This window comes from Lonchura striata, chromosome 3, assembly GCF_050655825.1.
Source record: "Lonchura striata isolate lonStrDom1 chromosome 3, ASM5065582v1, whole genome shotgun sequence".
NCBI lineage: Eukaryota > Metazoa > Chordata > Aves > Passeriformes > Estrildidae > Lonchura > Lonchura striata.
In genome coordinates, this window is record NC_140705.1 from 98,434,340 (window position 1) to 98,453,203 (window position 18,864).

Genomic DNA, 18,864 nt, shown 5'->3' on the forward strand with positions numbered 1-18,864 from the left:
TGAACAGAAGCAACTGTCAATGTCTAAAGAAATTATAGCTCAAATTGCCTCTTACTGTGAGACCAATGGGTCTGTTGTGACAACCATGCAAACAGAGATACAAAGTGTGGTCCCATTCTCATTCAGGATACAGATCATCACTCAGCTGTAAGTCCATTGGTTTTGGATGTACTTGGGGTGACCTATGCTTTTTATTTCTAGAACAGCCTGATTATTCCTATAGAAGGCATGATAACTCCAGAATGGTCATTTGGCAAACATCTCATCTTCATGAGAATCAGCACATTGCTTGTTTGTCAACATTTACAACACTATGGAGGGAGTAGTGCTGTCTACCAATCAATCAGTCAATTACTCAATGCCAATTCTGAGTCATAACAGGCATTTATGTTTTTAACTGTTGCCAGACATTGTCTGTCTGTCAAATTCCTTCCTCAAAATGCTTCCAGAAGTTATAGACTCTAGATCTGCAATGTTGTACCAGGTCAAAATAAATTTCATATCAAAGTTCAGAATAGATGATTTACACTTACGAAACAAAACTTGAAGTCTTAGGTCTGTACTGACATATAAAAAAATTACTGTGCAAGTTGAGTAGGATTGAATTTCAACTAAAAAAGTTACAATACTGTCATACTTCTCTGATTTTTTTTAATGTGGCAATAGATAGTAAAATTACCTTTTTCCTCCTTTGCCCACTATTAGTGATCTTATCTGGAGTGACTCCAAGATCTGCAAGAACTTTAGCTATGCCTCTAGCATCCACTCCACAGTTTGGTGCCACATTTGTTTCACAGCGTCGATGTACATTCATCTTGCAAACTGCAATGAAATACAAAGTAATACAGTAAACAAACTAAATACTGTCTTGGCATGCATTTGCCTTACCTAAATCAGATCTTATTGGACCTATCAATAACTTCCTCAAATAAATACAATCTCAGTAGGAAAACACTTAGCTGGATTTGAAGGTAATATGCTTCAATGCTAATATAAAGTTATTAACCTGATTTTTTTTCTTCTATATGACAATGTAGAGTTGTATTTTCATACAGTGCCCAGGACAGACACAAGAATAAATGAAACTATTGAATCATCCTGTAACTCTTGAATTAATTTGAATTAGAAGAAAAGTCCTTCAGATCTTGGATTTTAACTGTCCACTATGGGAAGAACAATATTAAATCCTTATGCATTTATTGCTTCTTACACTATTTTACTGAAGTAGATTAGCTTGTAATGTAGGCAGCCATAAAACTTGACAGCACTTTAAGTTTTAATAAAAATTAATGGTTAAACACCTACTTTATTTAGATGGCAATTGTGTTACTAAGCTCTTTCCACTAAATCTCCTGAAATAATTATATTATTATGAGGAGAAAAAAATGGTTACTTTGCTTGCAAATTATGGGGCAGAGGCAAGAACATAGCTCCATTAAAACTCGTGAAGTGTGGATTTGTTAGGAGCAGATGACATTTTATCTGATACTTCAGTGCCCTCTTGTGGATCAAGGCATAAAAAGAACACAGCTACAAATGTGATTAAATCCTAGATTAATATTCAATTGTTCAAATGTCTCTATTTTTTAGAGAAAAGGAAATTATAAAAATATGCATTTATAAAGTTACATTTAATTATATTTTTCATCAACAAAGCTTTCGTTGCACAGTCCCTAAAGAAAAAAACCACATTTGCCTCTGAGACTATACCCAGGCACTGAATCTGACCATAACCATGCTCTTCAGAAAGCTGGTGACTTTCCTTTTAAATTATGTTTCAGCTCACAAGAAGAGCAAAAAGAAATAGCTAAACATGTTTTTTTCAGTGAATGTATATTCAGTGACAAAACCTTGGCAGTAAGTAAAATGTTTGAGCTAGGATCCATAAAAGTGGACACTGAGGAGCCAAGCTGCTTGAAATAGCAGGACAACTTTCTTCAGCCCAACTTCATGAATATATTTTGTAAAAAGATGCACAGGAATAACCAGTGAAAAAAAATTTGAAGAAGAACAAATCTCTGTTATAGGCTCCTCATTGTGTTAATAACTATACAGGACAAGGAAGTACATCTCTGAAGAAGGGAGTCACTCAGCACTTGTTAAAGAGAGAAAACCAAGCACAGAAAATGACCTTTTCAGTTCAGGCAAGTTCTAGATTTCACGCAGAGAACACTGCATAGTGTATTTTTATAGGCAATAATTTCATGAACATGGAGAAAGCAACAGAGTCTCTGTACTATTGTTTCTATGCATCTGCTACACAGTATGAGAAATAGCAGTTAAGACCAAATGAACAGTATGGTACTTGAATTAGAATATGAAAGGGAACTCATGTATGCCCAGATTAGGTAGAGAGATACTATAGCTCTGGTAAAAAAAAAAAAAAAAAAATCAAAGAGTAAAAAATACCAGATTCAATTGAAAATCTTTACTGAATGCATCTCCACCATAATTAAGACAGCATTTGAGTAAAATCTTCAACAGCTGCAAAGTAATAGCATTTAGAGCCTAACATTTCCTCACTGAACCAAGGGAAGGTTTGAACTTCAGAAGCCTCACTGTGTATAACTTGGCTGTGAAAGAAATTTCTTCTTTCCCTTGCTGCTCAGCAAACTTGTGATGTGAAACATCAGGTCTGACCTTTATCTATACTTATGTGTCATCCTAAATACTGCAAAGGATGTGTATTTTTATATATAATGTATTTATATGTGTAGCCCCATGTTTCTGCTGTTGAGAAGTGTACACAACATGATTTTTGTATTTATGAAGATAGACCTATTCATTCCTAAGGCATAACAAAATGAAAATGCTTATCATTCCACTAGGCACTACTTCCTAAGAACATGATAATAATTTCCTTCATTACATAATTTCCTTCCACCTACAAATGGAAGCATTTTATTAACTATTTCTAAAATATTACTTTGCTTTACAATTGTTCATACTCTTTTCTCACCCATATTCTTTTGTCACCCATTACACAGATCTGCTTGAAACAATGAGATATGGAACATTTTGGACAACTAAAATGAAACAAGTGTACTTTCCAGCCATATTTTCACTTATAGATCCTGTACGGAGTATATAGTCCTTAAGTGGCAGAACATACTCAATATTTTCTTTTCTGGACTAGAGGAGCTAAGCAGACCATCGAAAAGGATGATTTAGCTGGGTATCAGAATACCTCATTCTGGCCATGGGCACACAGGACTGGTTCTACTCTAACCAATACAAAGCAGCAATTTTTGAAAATAGTATTAAAGGGAAAAGTAGCTGGAATATTGATGTTTAAAAAGTTTAACAAACCTGAAAACACCAAAGGCATATAAACTGAAGGTATGTAAATTGTCCTGCTCATAATTTTCTGTTAACTTCTATTATCCTGTGTGGCAATAACCCTATACAGGAGTGAGTGCAAAATGCGTTCCTTAATGCCTGACTTCTGCATCTGTTACAGGCTGGTGCTGCCAACAGGGTAAGGACAGTGTTTTAACCATGATGGAAATCCTTACACTGCTCCACTACTTATCTTCTGTTTATTTCTGTACCTGCTGATATAGTGACTTGAAGTCTTTCCAAGTCTACAAGTCAACTCACAAAGAAAAAGAAAAGCTCTGAAGTGGTGCCTTACCTTTGCATTGTAAACCTTGTCTCAAAAGACCCCAGAGCAATGAACCACAGTGGTCACAGAAGGTGGGCACTTTGTAATTGTGAATGCTGAACTTGTGAGGCATGTTGACACTGAAACGCTGGGATCCCACTTGCTGAAAAAGGACAGTACAGCATATTTCATTTTAATTAATTTATTTTCAATTGGTATATGCTGAGGCCCTGTTGCATTTTGAAGCCACACAGAATTCAAAAGAGATTAAATAGATCAGTGCTCAGATGATGACCATTGCATTAGATACACTCCAACTCCAGAATTATTTTCACTACTTTATCTGGGGAAAAGAGGGGGTAGGGCTGCTGTTGTCCAAGAGATAAAGACTTAAGTCTACTTCCTAGTACTTTTGGGAACAACAAATACATAGCTATCAGGAAAGATCTCAATGTGGAAGGCAAGGAAGTCACTCCCAATTGTTTTAGGAACACGAGGCCAAACTAATACAGGACTAGAAAAAGAAATATATCATAAACGCTTTACCTTTTCATATCCCACTCTTCTTTGGATTATGAAAATGGCAATGATAATGTTGTGTTCAGGAATTCCAAGGTATGATTACTTACTAATTAAAGGATGTCATTGGTAAGTTCTCAGAGTGGCCATTGCACTGCAGGAGATTTATTTTTATGTTTTTCCTTCCCCTTTCTATTACCGCTGGCTTTTCTCCAGTGATCTAGTACCCCTTCTAAACAATGAGACTATCAGCAAAGTATGCAAGCCCCACCAGTCTGGAGCCTGGGAATATAAACCTGCACAAGATTTTGTATATTCCTGTGAGTACTACACAAAACCAACACTAGCCCAACACAGTGCTTTATCACAATTGTATGCATGTGATCACATTTTGGATGTTAAATACTGGTTGTGGACCAGATATTGGAGAATGGTCCCAGTAAGGAAAATGCTAGTGACTTGCACAGAAAAAATGAGATAATGAGTGCCTCAGTCAAATTCATGCTGAAGTCTAAAGGATAGATTACAACTGCCCTGTTACACACAACTCCAATACATAACTTAAAGGTAGGCTTTTTCAATCCTATGAATGTAGGTTTTTAACAAATAAAATTATGAAATGTAGTTTTTTTTCTGTGGCCAAGGAACTATGATCACACAAAACCACCTCACCTAAGCCTGTGGTGAAAGACAACAGGCCCTTGCTGTTGCACAAAACAACAGGAGAGTAAGCATACATTTACTTTTCTATTGAAGTACAAACCAGAAACTTCTGTGTAAGAAAAAGCATTCACTGTTTATACTATAGGGCTCGAACTATTTAAAAAAACCCCAAAACATTACTACATTTTGACAGTTTGGATGTAGCTTTTGTTGAGGTGAGACTTTGGCAAGCAAATTCTGGTCAGTTGTCTATGTTGGTGTCACCTAAGTATCCCAGCTCTCTTATCAGCTGCTGATGGCTCAGCCACACAAAATGCAGCCAGGGGAATGAGAGATCCCAGCCTGCTTCTTCTGAATTAAACTGACAAGAATTGTATCAACTCAGAAATGGAGGGAGAATGTTAAAAGTGAAAAGGAGTAGAAATAGCTCTCTGAAACTTTAAGCTCAGGTGTTACAAGAAAATAAACCAATTAGAAATAATTTTCTGCATGATAATTCCCATGTAAATAAAACTGTGATAGCAATCTATCATTCCAAAGTAAATGCTACACCACAATATGACCAGAAGGGCACAAAAAAATCTTGATTAAACAGAGATGATACTATTTTGAACTGATCAAAGACTGCATTTTATACAAAAAAAGTAATTTATAAACATTTACCTCATCATGAGTTTCCTGTTTTTTTAAGCCAGCACACTTCGTTATTATGAGTTCATGGCATCTCTTGTGAACTACACAAGTGCAAACTAGAACGACAAAAACATAAAAGTATGAGATTTTATGAATTTTAAAGCCTGATCTCAGAAGACTAGAATCACTGGGACTTGAAAGTGTGCAAGTGACTGGTGGTGATCTGGTGTGTCCTATTAAATAAGTTGGTTTATAAAAACAGAAGATAATGGACTTTCAAAAGACCAAAGAATTTTAAGATAACTAAAGCATATCTGCCAAACATCTCATCTGTAAAACGACAAATTACCTTCTGAAATGTTAACCACAATTTTCCTCGATTTTTATATATGTGATTTGTTTATCTGAAGTCCATGATCTCCACATTACATGAGACACAACAGCAAAAACACTTCCTGTTTAAAGAGCTTTCAAAGGAAAACAGATATGAAGATAACTCATTGTAAAAATGAAAATAATAGAAAAAAAGAAGGCAAATATTCTTTCAGTAACACATTAACCTAAATTTATAGCAGTAAAAGGTTTCAGGAGGCAAAAATGTTTTGCCAATATACATCCTGATTACTTAATCAATGAATAATGTTTGCAGATATGACAGATAAGAAAAACAATTACTAGGTCTATCATACTGTAAAATTCAAGGTCATTAAACAAAGTAAAAACCCTCATAAGTGAAGTAATGAATTTTACTTTCTCCAGTATTGGTTATTGTTGTAAGAAAAAAAAAAAGATCAGAAGTCAAGGTACTTCTCCAGATACCTCTGTCTGTTAATACAGTAATTGTTATTACAGCTCTATAAAAATGGCATTTACTTATTTACTATGAGATTTGATACAGTAATTCTTATTATAACATGTAAAGCTCTATTAAAAGATGGCATTTACTTATTTACAATGAGATTTCATCCAGTCTTTTGTAACTGAAAAACCATCACTAACTTGATGGTTTCTAATTGTTAGATGAGAATTAAGTACTAACACATCATTCCAAGAAGCGATTGCATAAAGAAGTAGGAGTACAAGAAATTGAGTTGAAAAATGGGAGATGAAAATGAAGCACTTCTGTAGTCTTCACTATAACCTTCTCTAATGATGACCTCTATAATTATCTCATCTATTTAAACTACAGTCTTTGCAATTACCTGGAATTTTTAGACACAGAATCTTAAGCAGAATAAAGAGCTCTCAATTTTAAAAAGCAAGACTTGAAAAAAGAAGAAGCCAAGATCCACAGATATGGTTCCCTAGATGAATACACATGAAGATATATCTGGGATCTGAAGTTCATGGCTGTTAGCTGAGTTCCTACTTCATATATGATGCTTAAGATTTGAAAAAAATTACTGTGACTTAGTGCAAAGATTAGATACTTGTTGAGACAAACTTATTCTGATCATCATGCGCTAAATTCTTAGCATGATACATATATAATGCTTGATAAAAATATCTTATTATTTATATAACATAATAAATATATTTAAACTGTCCTTATGTTGAATTTCTCTTACCTTGACATTGATATCCCTGTTTTCCTATTACACCCCTGAAAAACAATAAAGGGTTTTAGAAAATGAAGAGGAAATATTTTAAACATTTTAAAACATCCTTTACTGAATGTGCACATGTTTAAAGAAAAGCTTTTCATAACCAATCATCTGATAATTGTATGCCTAGACTGAGATCTGTTTGAAGTAGGAACATTTCAGGTGCTGAGAGGTAACAGGAAGGATTAGAGACCATGAAGGCAGTCAGAAGTACAGACAGATTTACAACAGTGGAACAGACAAAGCCAAAGGGTGGACGGAAAGGGGACAAAATGGTAAATCATAACCAAGCAGACCTCTAAATAGACAGATTGCATCTGTCAATATTTCTTGAAATCACCTTAGCCAACATAAAGCATAACCCTCATGCACTTTTTAGAGAAATGCAGTTGAGTTCATGTATATTTCACATCATTTTACATTAAGAAAGACTGATTCATTACACACTCCTAAAAAATATTTGCTGTCAGTCACATCAGATCTTATGTGTAAATCAGTATCTCTAGGTCACATCAGGAGTGACTGAAAAACAACTAAAAACTGAATGCCTCCACCACTTCTCCCTGAAAACTGAAAATACTCAAAATAATGTAAATAATTTCTAAAAGGGAGTTCTTGGTGTACATTGTAATAATAAAGACCCTGTACACTATGTACCAAAATGTGTGTCATTAGACATATAATATACCTATATTCCATGAACTTCAGTAGGATGTAAAGGAGCTTTGCATTTCTTAGAAGAAAGACGGTAATTCTCAATCATGTAACAAAGAATTCTGTCACTATGACAAAATGTAAAAGTCTAATATTAAGTCTAAATATACACTTAGGTCTTGCATAATACTAAACTGGCTGTCTACATAGAATTTAGTGCACATTAGAAATATGGAACTCTGTGGCTCAAAGGAGAAGAACACCAAATACAACCCATTCTAATATTTGCGATGGAGGTTTAACAGCATTCTGTTATCATCTGTTGACAGGTTAATGTCAAAATAATGTCAGTGAAACAGTCAGGTATGCTAACACCCCGACTCAATTTGCAAAGGAAGCAAAGCCAGAGTTGCTCCGTACCATATGAAGTCTCTGCAGTGCGAGCAGTATGTTGGCTGTCTAAGGTAGGTGGCCATGAACTTGTGTCCATTAACCTGGTGCACCCTGCGCCGCACGGCACCCTGGCGCTTCCTGGGGCGCATCCGCTCCCGGAACACTCGCTCCTCATTGTCCTTGGGGGCTGAAACACAGGGAAAAAAAAAAGAACTGGCTGTCACAGACGCAAGTCTGGGGAAACTCAAATGCTACTCATAGGTACATATTCTTCAACTATAAAAATAATCCCCTGTGCCCAGCAGTGCAAAATAACTTCCTTAAGTTTTGTGTCATTTTTATTCATTTTAGCATCAATTATCAGAGAGCAAAGGTTTTCATTGCTTAGCACAGGAACTTCTAGCTCTTCTTAAGCTTCATCTGTAAATTCATGCTAAATTGGGATTAAGTCCTCTACACTTTATCATTATCAAGCACACTGACAACCTCTTAACAGTAATTATACAGTTAGATTCTCCTAACAGATTAGATTCTCACCACACTTGATCTCCAGGAGAAGAAAAAGATCCAAACATCCCCATGTCCCTGTCCATTCAGAAAGTGCTGATACAAGTGCAAGAAAGCTGAGTAAAAATATGTATTATCAAGCAGAACAAAATATTCCATCCAGAACTGACTACTTAGAAGAATTCCTGATTAAGATCTGAGCTTCAGGCTCTAATAACCCACTTTGATACTAATATGTGCTCAGCAAAATGTTCAAGGGAAGGAAGTTGTTCTTAATCAATTCCTATTCCAATTGTACATGAGATTTAATGTTAGAGGAAGTATAAAATGAACTTGATATAACTCAGTGAAAACACTTGGAAAAAAAATTCTTCAGAGTGCATTGGGTCTTTTTCTTATGGATTTTTTTTTAAATATAACTAACACCATCATAGTATTTTGTATGCATTAAGCAAAAGCTGAGGATGAATTAATAATGAAGAACAGTTCACAATTGTTAATGAAAAACAGATTTTACAAACATTCCCTAAGCCACTCATGCCTTGGCAAACTAGACTATAAGACTTGGAGAGGACCATATTCAGTCATCCATTGCCAACTGAATCTATGCACTCAATACTTTGGGGCATATAATACTTTGATCGGTAGTTAATACTTGTCATTCTTTGAATTTCAGCTACTGTGAATCATTACAAGGGCCTAAAAATACCAACTTTGGTCTAGCTGTAAGCTTTTCTGTACAGGACTGAGTTGTCCAAGAAACAGTACAGTACCTAATAACAACACATAGAAAATTCAAAGTGTGAGAACAACTCGATGTATTAAAACTCTCAAATTCTTTTAAAAACATTGGAATAAATCCTGGTTTTGAGAGTTTTAAATATAAAAGGTATCAATCAAAGAATTTCTAGAAGATTATCTTAAACCAATGGATGGACATCTTGGGAAAAAAAACAGAGCACAGATGAACAAATGGAGATCAAGGTCTTTCACTGCAGAGCAAGGCTAAACTCCTTAACACCAGCACAGAAGAGCCTAAGCTCCATACTCATTAATGTTGTACAAACACTTCATGCTCAGAGTCAGTTTTCACCCTAAGATGACACATCTGTGGATGGCCAGAGTGGGCACTCCTTTTTTATTCTGAAGTGAGCTCTCAGTAAATAAACACTGCCTCGGTACACAAAGCTACCCCTTTTATTTATGCTGAAGAAAAACCAAAAAGCAATGGTTGTAGGTTGCCCTTCAATAAAGAGATGAGAAATACCAGACAGTTTATTTTTATGTTGTCAAGTAAAACTCTAGTGTCCAATAAATATCACAGCTCCTTAAGAAAAAGACTGTCGTCCACAAAGAACATGTAACATATAGTTGAAAAGCCAATAAAAGATTCATTTCTTCAGCTTCTTGAATGATTTACTGACTTTACAAAACTGCTGGAAATCTTTTAAAAGCTATTAGATAAAATAATTCTATAGTAACATACATCTGCTCTTTTGGTTATCATACAGATTGTAGACTTTGCAACAGTATGCACAACCTGGATGTGAGAAAGTTAAAATTCAACTCTTCTGGAAAGGTTTCCCCCCAAAAATCCTACTCTTCTGGAAAGGTTTCCCAAAAAATTATGTGCTTACATAAAATAAACAAGATGGTCTAACAGTGCACAATACACATTTGACAGGATAATCAGTCTACAACACTGTTTTTCTCATTTTTTTCATCTTAGATGCAATTCTTTACAGATAAAGCACCTGTAATATTACAGAGCATGCAAAATCCTCTTCTTGTTTTAGCCACATAAAAGCAGTATCATGACACTGGGGTTTTTTTGTTTGCTTGCTTTGTTTATACCAACAAAGTTTTAAAATTGCTTTCACTGCATTAGTTTCAATTCTATATTTAATTATTTAATGAAATTCCATTTTTTCTCCTTCTAATACTTACAGTGTAAATAAAATAATGAAACAGTATTCTTTTCAGAAATGCACTGATTTGAAAACAGATAGAAGCAATGCATCTGAAAGTATCAGATTAAATGGCAGACCTCGATTATCAAAAATCACTTCCACACTAACAGCATCGCTGTGTGTGAGAAGGATCCTCTAATTGTAGTTAGAAAATATAGTTTTCTTGGTCTGTCTTGGATAATGCTGGAGGTCCATTAGCCAGTTTCTTTCAAATAGTCTCTGCTGTCAGTCTGCTATTCCCCTTTTGTCATTAGAGTCTGGCACTTGGCCAAATCCATGCACCTTGCCCTGCTTTAGAGTGGAAGTGCACAGGTGAACTGCACATTTGGGGACACTGGCTCTGCCTGCACCTCACCTCTCATCACACCCTGCGTGCGATCCCCACCTCGGCAGCAGGACTCCTTTAGAGGGCTCAGAGCAGCATAGAATCCTACATTCATGGAATCATTAAGACTGGAAAAGATCTAAGATCTCTCGGTCCAACCACTAACCCAGCACTGCCAAGGCCACCACTAAACTTGGAATCCCGGATGCTGCAAATTTTAAACTTTCTGTGCTTAAAGGCACAGACCCACAAGAGAGCACTGCATTTTACCTGAGTTTGTGGAACAGGCTTCTGAAATTGATTAATAGCACTGAGATTCCTTGGTTAGAACTGTGTAATATCACAGGGTGGAAAACTTAAGAGTTTGGGATTTTAGAATATAGAAATAAATATGAAGCAAGATGGAGGTTTTAGGGCAGAGGCAGGTTGTTCTTCTTTACCTTCTTTCTTCTGCTTCATGGGTTTGGGAGATGTTTTGTGACTGAACAGAAAAGACTGCATTGCAGGCTTTGAGGGATCAGTTATCGGGTGAAAAGGGAAAATAATCTAGTTGTCCTTTCTTAATTGGAGAGTTTAGTTTCAAAAGACCTTGTAACAAGAATTAGTTGGCCATTTTGCTAATGAAAAAGCTGCTGAACTCATGGTAGTGAGACTGTAACACAGATAAGAAATAATAAACTCCTGAGTCCAAACATGAAATACCATCTCAAGTGCCTTCAATCCCAACCTCAAGAAACCAATACTAAACCATGTCCCTAACTGCTACATCTACATGTCATTTAAATATCTCCAAGGATGGTGACTTCCCCAGGCAGCCTGTTCTAATGCTTACTACACAATTTGTTAAGAAATTTTTCCAATCTAGACCTTCCCTGGTACAACTAGATAGCATTTCCTCTTCTATCAATTGTTATTTGGGAGAAGAGACCACCTCCCACATCACTCCACCCTCCTAGAAAGGTCTCTTCCCAAGCTCCTTTTCTTTAGCCTAAAGAAGCATCTGACATTACAGTGCATGACTGACCACTGGATGACAGAACATGAGCCTTTCATCACAGCAGATGAAGTCACAAGAGAAATTAGCTCACCCACAAGCTTAACATTGACTTCAACTTAACATTAAGTTCAGTCACTTGTTCACTGTGACCCTATATAAACATATAAGCAGTGCTTTCCCACAGTCCCCAAGCAAAACACTGCCACATCTTGTGTAAGACCATATTTTAGGAAAAACTCCTTACTGAAAAGGTGGTCAGGCATTGACACAGGCAACCCATGATGTGGTGGAGTCACCATTCCTGGAAGCATTCAAAAAACGTGTGCATATGGCACTTAAGTACATGGTTCAGTGCTGAACATGGAGGTGCTGGGTTAGCAGGCAGACTTGATGACCTCAAAGGTCTTTGCCAACCTTAACAATCCTGTGATTCACATTGATGTTTTGGGCCACACAAAATCAGGCAGGAACTGTCCCAGGTGACTCAGAAGCAGATGATCACATCTGTTCTGGCTCATACCCAGGGTTGTGAACCACTTATTTCTAGCAGAACTCACAATAGTGTATATTTAATTTAAAATGCATTTATCTCATACTGCACAGCCATGCTATTGATGTTAATTTATCTGTCTGAAGACACCTACTTTGGAAGGGAGCTACACTGCTCTCCCCAAATATCTCTCATCATTTACAAGCAGGAAAGCAAAGATTAGTAAATGCTAGCAGAAAGAAGGGAGTATTTGGGAAAACCCCCAACATCTGTACAATACAGACATCTAGTGTTTTCAATGCATTATTTGAAAATACTAGCATCCCAAACAAAATTGACCTTTTAAATATATTTCTACAAGTCTTACGGAGGTATTAATTAGGTTCTAGAAAATACCATTAGAATACTGCATACTGTGCATGGCATTTCTATTCCATGAGTTAAAATTAAGTTAATTTTTCATAGTCAGAATATTAGCAAGTTTCATTATAAGCCATTTCTTCTCATGATATTTCTACTAAATAGTCACAGAAGGTTATAGTTTCCTCAGTAAAGGCTGTTTCTTTATGTAATGTACATTCTGTTCCCTGTTTTGGTTTCGAGTCCTTCTGTACTATTCAGTTTATCCTTTTTAAATGCATTTATTACACTTTATTTTCAAAAGATGGAGTAAGAAATGATGACAATTTCCAAGTGTTCATGGAGAATGCTGTTGATGGACCACATTGAGTTTAGGCTTCATATGATGGTACTTGAGAACTGGCAAATTTAGAACTAATTTTATTTCAAAACCATAGCCAGTAATGCCACTACTTCTTTTCATTGTAGCCAAGAGTAACTCTTGAATTATTTGAAAAGCAATAGTATAGAATTGCTTTTATATACTCATACATACATACATACATAATGTCTACAATTTTAAGGACTCAAAAGACTTGCATGCTTAAATCCAAGCTCTAAGGGAAGTGTTATAAAATTCAGAAATATCTGGCATGAAAAATTTCACAAAACTCATAAATATCTGCAAAATGGAGGCTTAAATGAACTGTCTGAACTACATTTAATGCTGTTCATTGTGTAGTATCCATTAAGTGTGAATTATAAGTAACAACTTAAAAGTAATTTCTTAAAATTTAAAAGAAAGAAAACTACTGCATAAGACTCAGCAACCTTCAAAGGAAACAAGATTAGGGGACTAAGACATGCACGCCAAATAACAAAGGCTTAACCGTGTCAGGTCTTGTTTCATACTAAAACAGTTTCAGCATAAATGAGAACGGCTCAATGTGGAGCACTAACTGCAACAAGATTATCCTGCATAGCTATGTCTCATCTTCAATGTTCTGAATACTTACAGAATTCTGACAACAACCAAAAAAATGCAAAAAAAAGGCAGAAGAAGAGCAAGAGAGCTTACACATAAATAGAAGGGATACCCAGCATTTTTTATTGCTGATGATGCTGGCTTCTAAACGGGAACAGTGCTGATCCCTTCTCTGAATCTGGAGGTGATTGTTACCAAACTGTCAGTGTTTGGAGAAGGGAAAAAAAACCAACTATGAAGCTTTATTAAATGACTTCTGCCCCATCAAAGCCAAAGCATGGGCCATGTACAACAGTAACGCAGAAACTAGTGATGCTGCCAGGCAAACCCTTGCAAGAGAACCCTGACCCCTCATGGCACTTCTGGCACAAAGGGCTTTTCACCCTAGGCATCTCCAGGGTGTCACATTGCTGTCACCCCTACCTTACAAGCACCATCCAGAGAGATAGCTGGTTTAACATCAACTTTTAATAATTACAACTTGCCCTAAATGAACAACAAATGCAAAGGTTGTACTGATGTTTCATTGCTGAAGATGAAAAATAACAGCTTTTGTATCATATTTAAGCCTGATCACTTTAACCAGTATGTGTGTACTGAAATCGATGTACAGAGGAAGGACATTGATTGAAGCAGGAGAGCTAATTTGTCTAAAATTACGTCAGAAAGTGAGAAGGGGAAGAAACAATGTCCAGGACTTCTCAGGATTCAGAATGGAGTGTAACTAGATCATTATGTATCAAAATAAGGTCTCAAAATTATTCCCAAACTCTATTCTGGGCTGTAGAGCAGAAGGATATATACTGTCATCAAGATTTCTCCAGGCAGAAAATCATTACAGGATTTTGCATTTAGGAATTTCATCTATTTTAAAGGGGGAAAAAATACCCCAAACAACAAAAACCAACTGTGAATAAAAAGTTAAACACCTCAAAATATTTACATTTGTAGATCCTTTCTATTGAAAAAAGTCTTGTTTAATAGTAACACATGCAACAGACTAATTCTGTACCTTTCAGAGAACAAGATAGTAAGGTAAATGCTAGAATATAATATCATAAAGCTGTTACTGATGAACACAGAAATTATGTAGATAGTTTACCACAGTCACAGAAAGAGCATGATTTTTTTAATGCCTTTTTCTAGAAGTATTATGTTTCCAGACTACTTCTTAAAGAAGCAGCATACAGGTTTTGCTTACTGTATCTCAAATCTACTTTATTTAGGAGACCTGATGGGAAATTTCTCATTTGATAGGAGAATCAGATCCTTCAATAACCCTGTATTGTTAATAAAAATGAAGATGTTGAGTGCTACTAAAGAAATTCAAAATGCTCACAGAATGGGCGAGTTTTAAAAGAGATGTGTCTAGACAGGTCTGCTAACACCAGCTATTTACTAAATGCACTGAAGAATAAATTCCGTTTTAAAGTATATTAAGCCCAAATATGGTCTGTGGCTTTGTAGCACATGCTAAGGCTCAAATGTATTTGACTTCAAACACATGCTTACCTTTAAATGATTAAATTCTTGCATTAAAGAGAGATTCTGCCTATATGTATTTTAAAATTTCCCTTGAGAGAGACACAGTTGATTTGGGGTGTCACAGAAACATATTTTTGTTTGAGGGCTTCTGTTACTTTCCTTTTTTTTAAAAAAAAACCAAGCTGAAACACCAACAGCACTATAAAGCTATCTGATGATTACTTACACGTGTTTTTCTACATAATTATCAGGAGCACATTCCTAAGTTCTCTCAAAGCGGAAGGGACAACAATAACTCCCCAGATCTTTTCAAACAGAAATACTTTCACATTCAATACACTTAATAAAGGAGGACTTAATGTCCAGAAGTACTAAAAAGTCTCATAGATACTGATGGTCCAATTGCAATTTCAGCATACATAGAAGCCAAATTTAGTTTTCAGAAATGTCCCAGCCTTGGTGATTGGCAATAATTTGGACCAAGTGTTCAAAACCAGGAGTGAGGTCCCTGAAGAGACTGGGTAACCCCCAGTGCTGCCCCAGCTGCAGCCCATCCATTCAGCTACAGCAGAGGCTGGGGTGAGGAGGGATTACTTTCCATACCTGCTCAGACAAAATTTTCCTTTAAATGACTTGGAGACTCTTCTTAAGAAAGTCTTCAAGGTAAGCCCTCAAGTTTCTGCACTTGATCTCCACAAGGCCCACAGAATTAGTGACAATTTACACAAGTTTTAAGTATCAACAACATGGAATTAGACATGGTCATCCTCAGTGACCATACAGCACAGTTTAATAAATCTAATATTTAACAAACAGAATTCTGTTTTATAGGAACTGGACCACTGGTAGGGGATGGATATAAATACCTGTTTTTCAGAGCCCTGGGAGCTCACATGGATGATGGGATACTGACCTCATTTTGGAGGGAGGGTACAGCTATTTCTGTACTTAAACAGCTGTTACATCCACAAAGCAAGCAAAACAGAGATGGATCCCTCCTACTTCCTCTCAATTTCTTTATTTGTGACATTAATGATTTAAAGAAAAATTGTATTCCTGAAACAATGTAACAACTTGTAACTATAATTTTCATATTACAAGTTATTTGGCAAAGGAAGCTATAGCACTAGAAATTCCACACAGAGATTATCTGTGGCAGGTTTTCTGACAAGTGAATTTCACATCTCAAGGTTTTCAAAATAAAGTTTTAACTTCAAACCTTTTTCCACAACCCAGGCATTAGTGCTTTTTCAGTTGTAAAGGAGATGTCACAGGCAACAGGACCAAAAAACAATGCTAACTAATGTTATTTCAGTCTTTGGTCTTATTTTTTAGGAGGAACAAACAGCCTCATTCTAAACACAATGCCCTTATGTCAACAAATCTGCAATTGAAATTAAAGAACTGGAAATGTATTCTACATATGGCAAATAGTAAAGCTATTATTCATGAGAAAAAGCGCACTCCATGAAATTTAATGTGTCTATTTATGTCTTAACTAGTAATGTGAATTAATAATTTACAAAACCTAGAACAATTTTTGTGCCATTACTTGATAAACTTGCAGGCAGAAAATGAAATTGGTTGTGTCAGTAAGAGTCAGATCATGTTGTTACAGTGTTAGTAATGAGCAATATTAGCATTGTTAGTGTTAAGCACCTGACAGACTAACAAAATGAAATATCTCGTATTTAAGTCAACTACTCACTAGAGCTAAAAAAGCACAAAATCTCCTAAATGAAGAAACTATATATATAACAACATATTTTATATTTATTATAAGTTTATTGTAACTGATCAGCTTATTGTATTGATAGAAGAGCTATCCTTGGGACTTGACCTCTCTGCTGTCACCGCTGCAGGTCTACAGAGGTGTCCCGCAATGCGGCCGCACCGCGCCCAGCGCCCGTGCTGGCAGCGCCGTGGCTCTGGGGACACACTCACACTGGCTGTGCTTTGTCTCCAGTGGAAGGAGGAGGGTGACACAAACCATCCCACTCAGGGCTGCTGTGGGAGGTGAATGTCCACAGCAGCACCCAGCCGTGCTTATTTGAACAGAGCTCCAGGCTATGGAAGTATCTGCGGGTCAAATGACCTCTCTGCACGGTCAACACCTGAGCTGCTGGCTTCTGTCAGCTTCCTGGAAAGGAAATAGTGTTGTGATGTGGAGAAGGAAAACAAGCATTGTAAAAACTTCAGGACAAAGCTCTTTTCCCAGAGGTAACTATTAAACCAGTCAGATCCCAAATGATGCTATTTTAAGCAAGTGTTTGTGATAGATTAGAGAAGTTCAGCAGTCTCCAATACTCACAAAAGCTACATACATTAGGATGAAACAGAACCTTGTATGTCTGGGTTCTAATATTTCAGAAGTTGTTTCTTAAATATTTGTTCAACTCTAGCTTTGTTCCTTTCCCTAAGAATAACAGAAGCTGGAGTGGCAGGCACCTAGGAGATTCCTGAGCTCAGGCTCCTGCAGCAGAGAAGTGTCCCATGTACTTCAGACATCCTCAGCTTTCATTTTTCTGATGGTTCCCAAAAATCTCCAGTGAGGGAAATTCCACAACACACTCGTGTATCTTGTTTCATCACTCTGGCAGACAGGCTGTTTTTCTAATATTCAACCTCAATCCTTTTGTAATAAGTTATGCTGGATGAGTGATGACACCCTGAAAAAGTAAGTTTTTGCTAGCACAGAAACTACTGCATCTTGTAGCAAGGCAGCCATTTATCTTCTGGATACCATGCAAAAGGCCAGAGACACAGCAAGATCTCACAGAAAAGAGGGCTGCAACATTTTGTGTGATTCTCAGGCCACAGCAAGACAAACTGCTTTGCACTACACAGGACCCTGCAGATATCCCAGTCACATGCTAGCTACAGAAAAGTCATGGTATCTGAAGGCAAAAAAGGGAATGAAAGTCACTTACTGCCTTTAGCTACTAAATCTCAAAGTTGTCTTGCCAGTTCCATTTCCAGATCCCCATTCTGATAGCAACAAATTGTTCCTATCCAAGCTTTGAAATGCATGTAACAAAGCACCCTTGTATTTAAAATTTCTATATTAAAATTTCATGTAAACACATTAAGGATCCATGGGGCATAACCTACATAGGTCAGAGAAGATGGCTTTCAAAACATGGTTTTATAAAGTTTGTACCCTCAGCAAGCTCAAGCCTGCTGATTACATAGATTACATTACACAGATTCAAAGTACTTCACAGTGGCAGTGAAATCTTACTTGTAATTAGAAAAGTGGTTTTGCTTTTTATTTTTTTTTTTTAATTTGTTTCTCAATAAAGTACTAACTGTTTGCTTGTGTTCCCCACAGGGCAGGGAGAATCCACTGCAGAACTGTGATTCAGAGAACATCCCACAGTGCCTATGTAACAACTGAGACAGCCAGAGAAGATTGCATAGCAACTTCCTTTTCCCAACCAGGAAAAATCCTTTCAGTTTGACTGATTTTGGTATAAAGTAAAAAGCATAGAATCCTCATTCCTTTTGCTCAAAAAAATGCTCACAAACGCCAGAGGAAGCTTCAAGGGCAGGGATAATGTCAGTGATATATTTTATTCATGCTGATTTTTTTCCTTATATTTTCACCAATGATAATACTATACTTCAATTAATTAAAGACTTTAAAATTTGGAAATTACTTCTGTCTTCCAACAGTACTAAAGTAGTAAGACACAA

General features: G+C 36.4%; 1 protein-coding gene across 3 annotated transcripts in view; it reads right to left on the minus strand.

Annotated features, from left to right (window-relative positions):
* The window catches only part of PRKCE (protein kinase C epsilon), a 283,489-nt gene that overhangs the window by 101,811 nt on the left and 162,814 nt on the right, over positions 1-18,864 (minus strand). For all 3 annotated transcript variants that reach the window (XM_031504267.3, XM_031504268.3, XM_085575935.1), the window contains exons 3-7: positions 8,098-8,257; positions 6,988-7,022; positions 5,450-5,535; positions 3,635-3,767; positions 680-822 (exon numbers count right to left, since the gene is read on the minus strand). In XM_031504267.3, the coding sequence (XP_031360127.1) occupies positions 680-822; positions 3,635-3,767; positions 5,450-5,535; positions 6,988-7,022; positions 8,098-8,257 (557 nt within the window). The remainder of the gene's footprint in view (positions 1-679; positions 823-3,634; positions 3,768-5,449; positions 5,536-6,987; positions 7,023-8,097; positions 8,258-18,864) is intronic.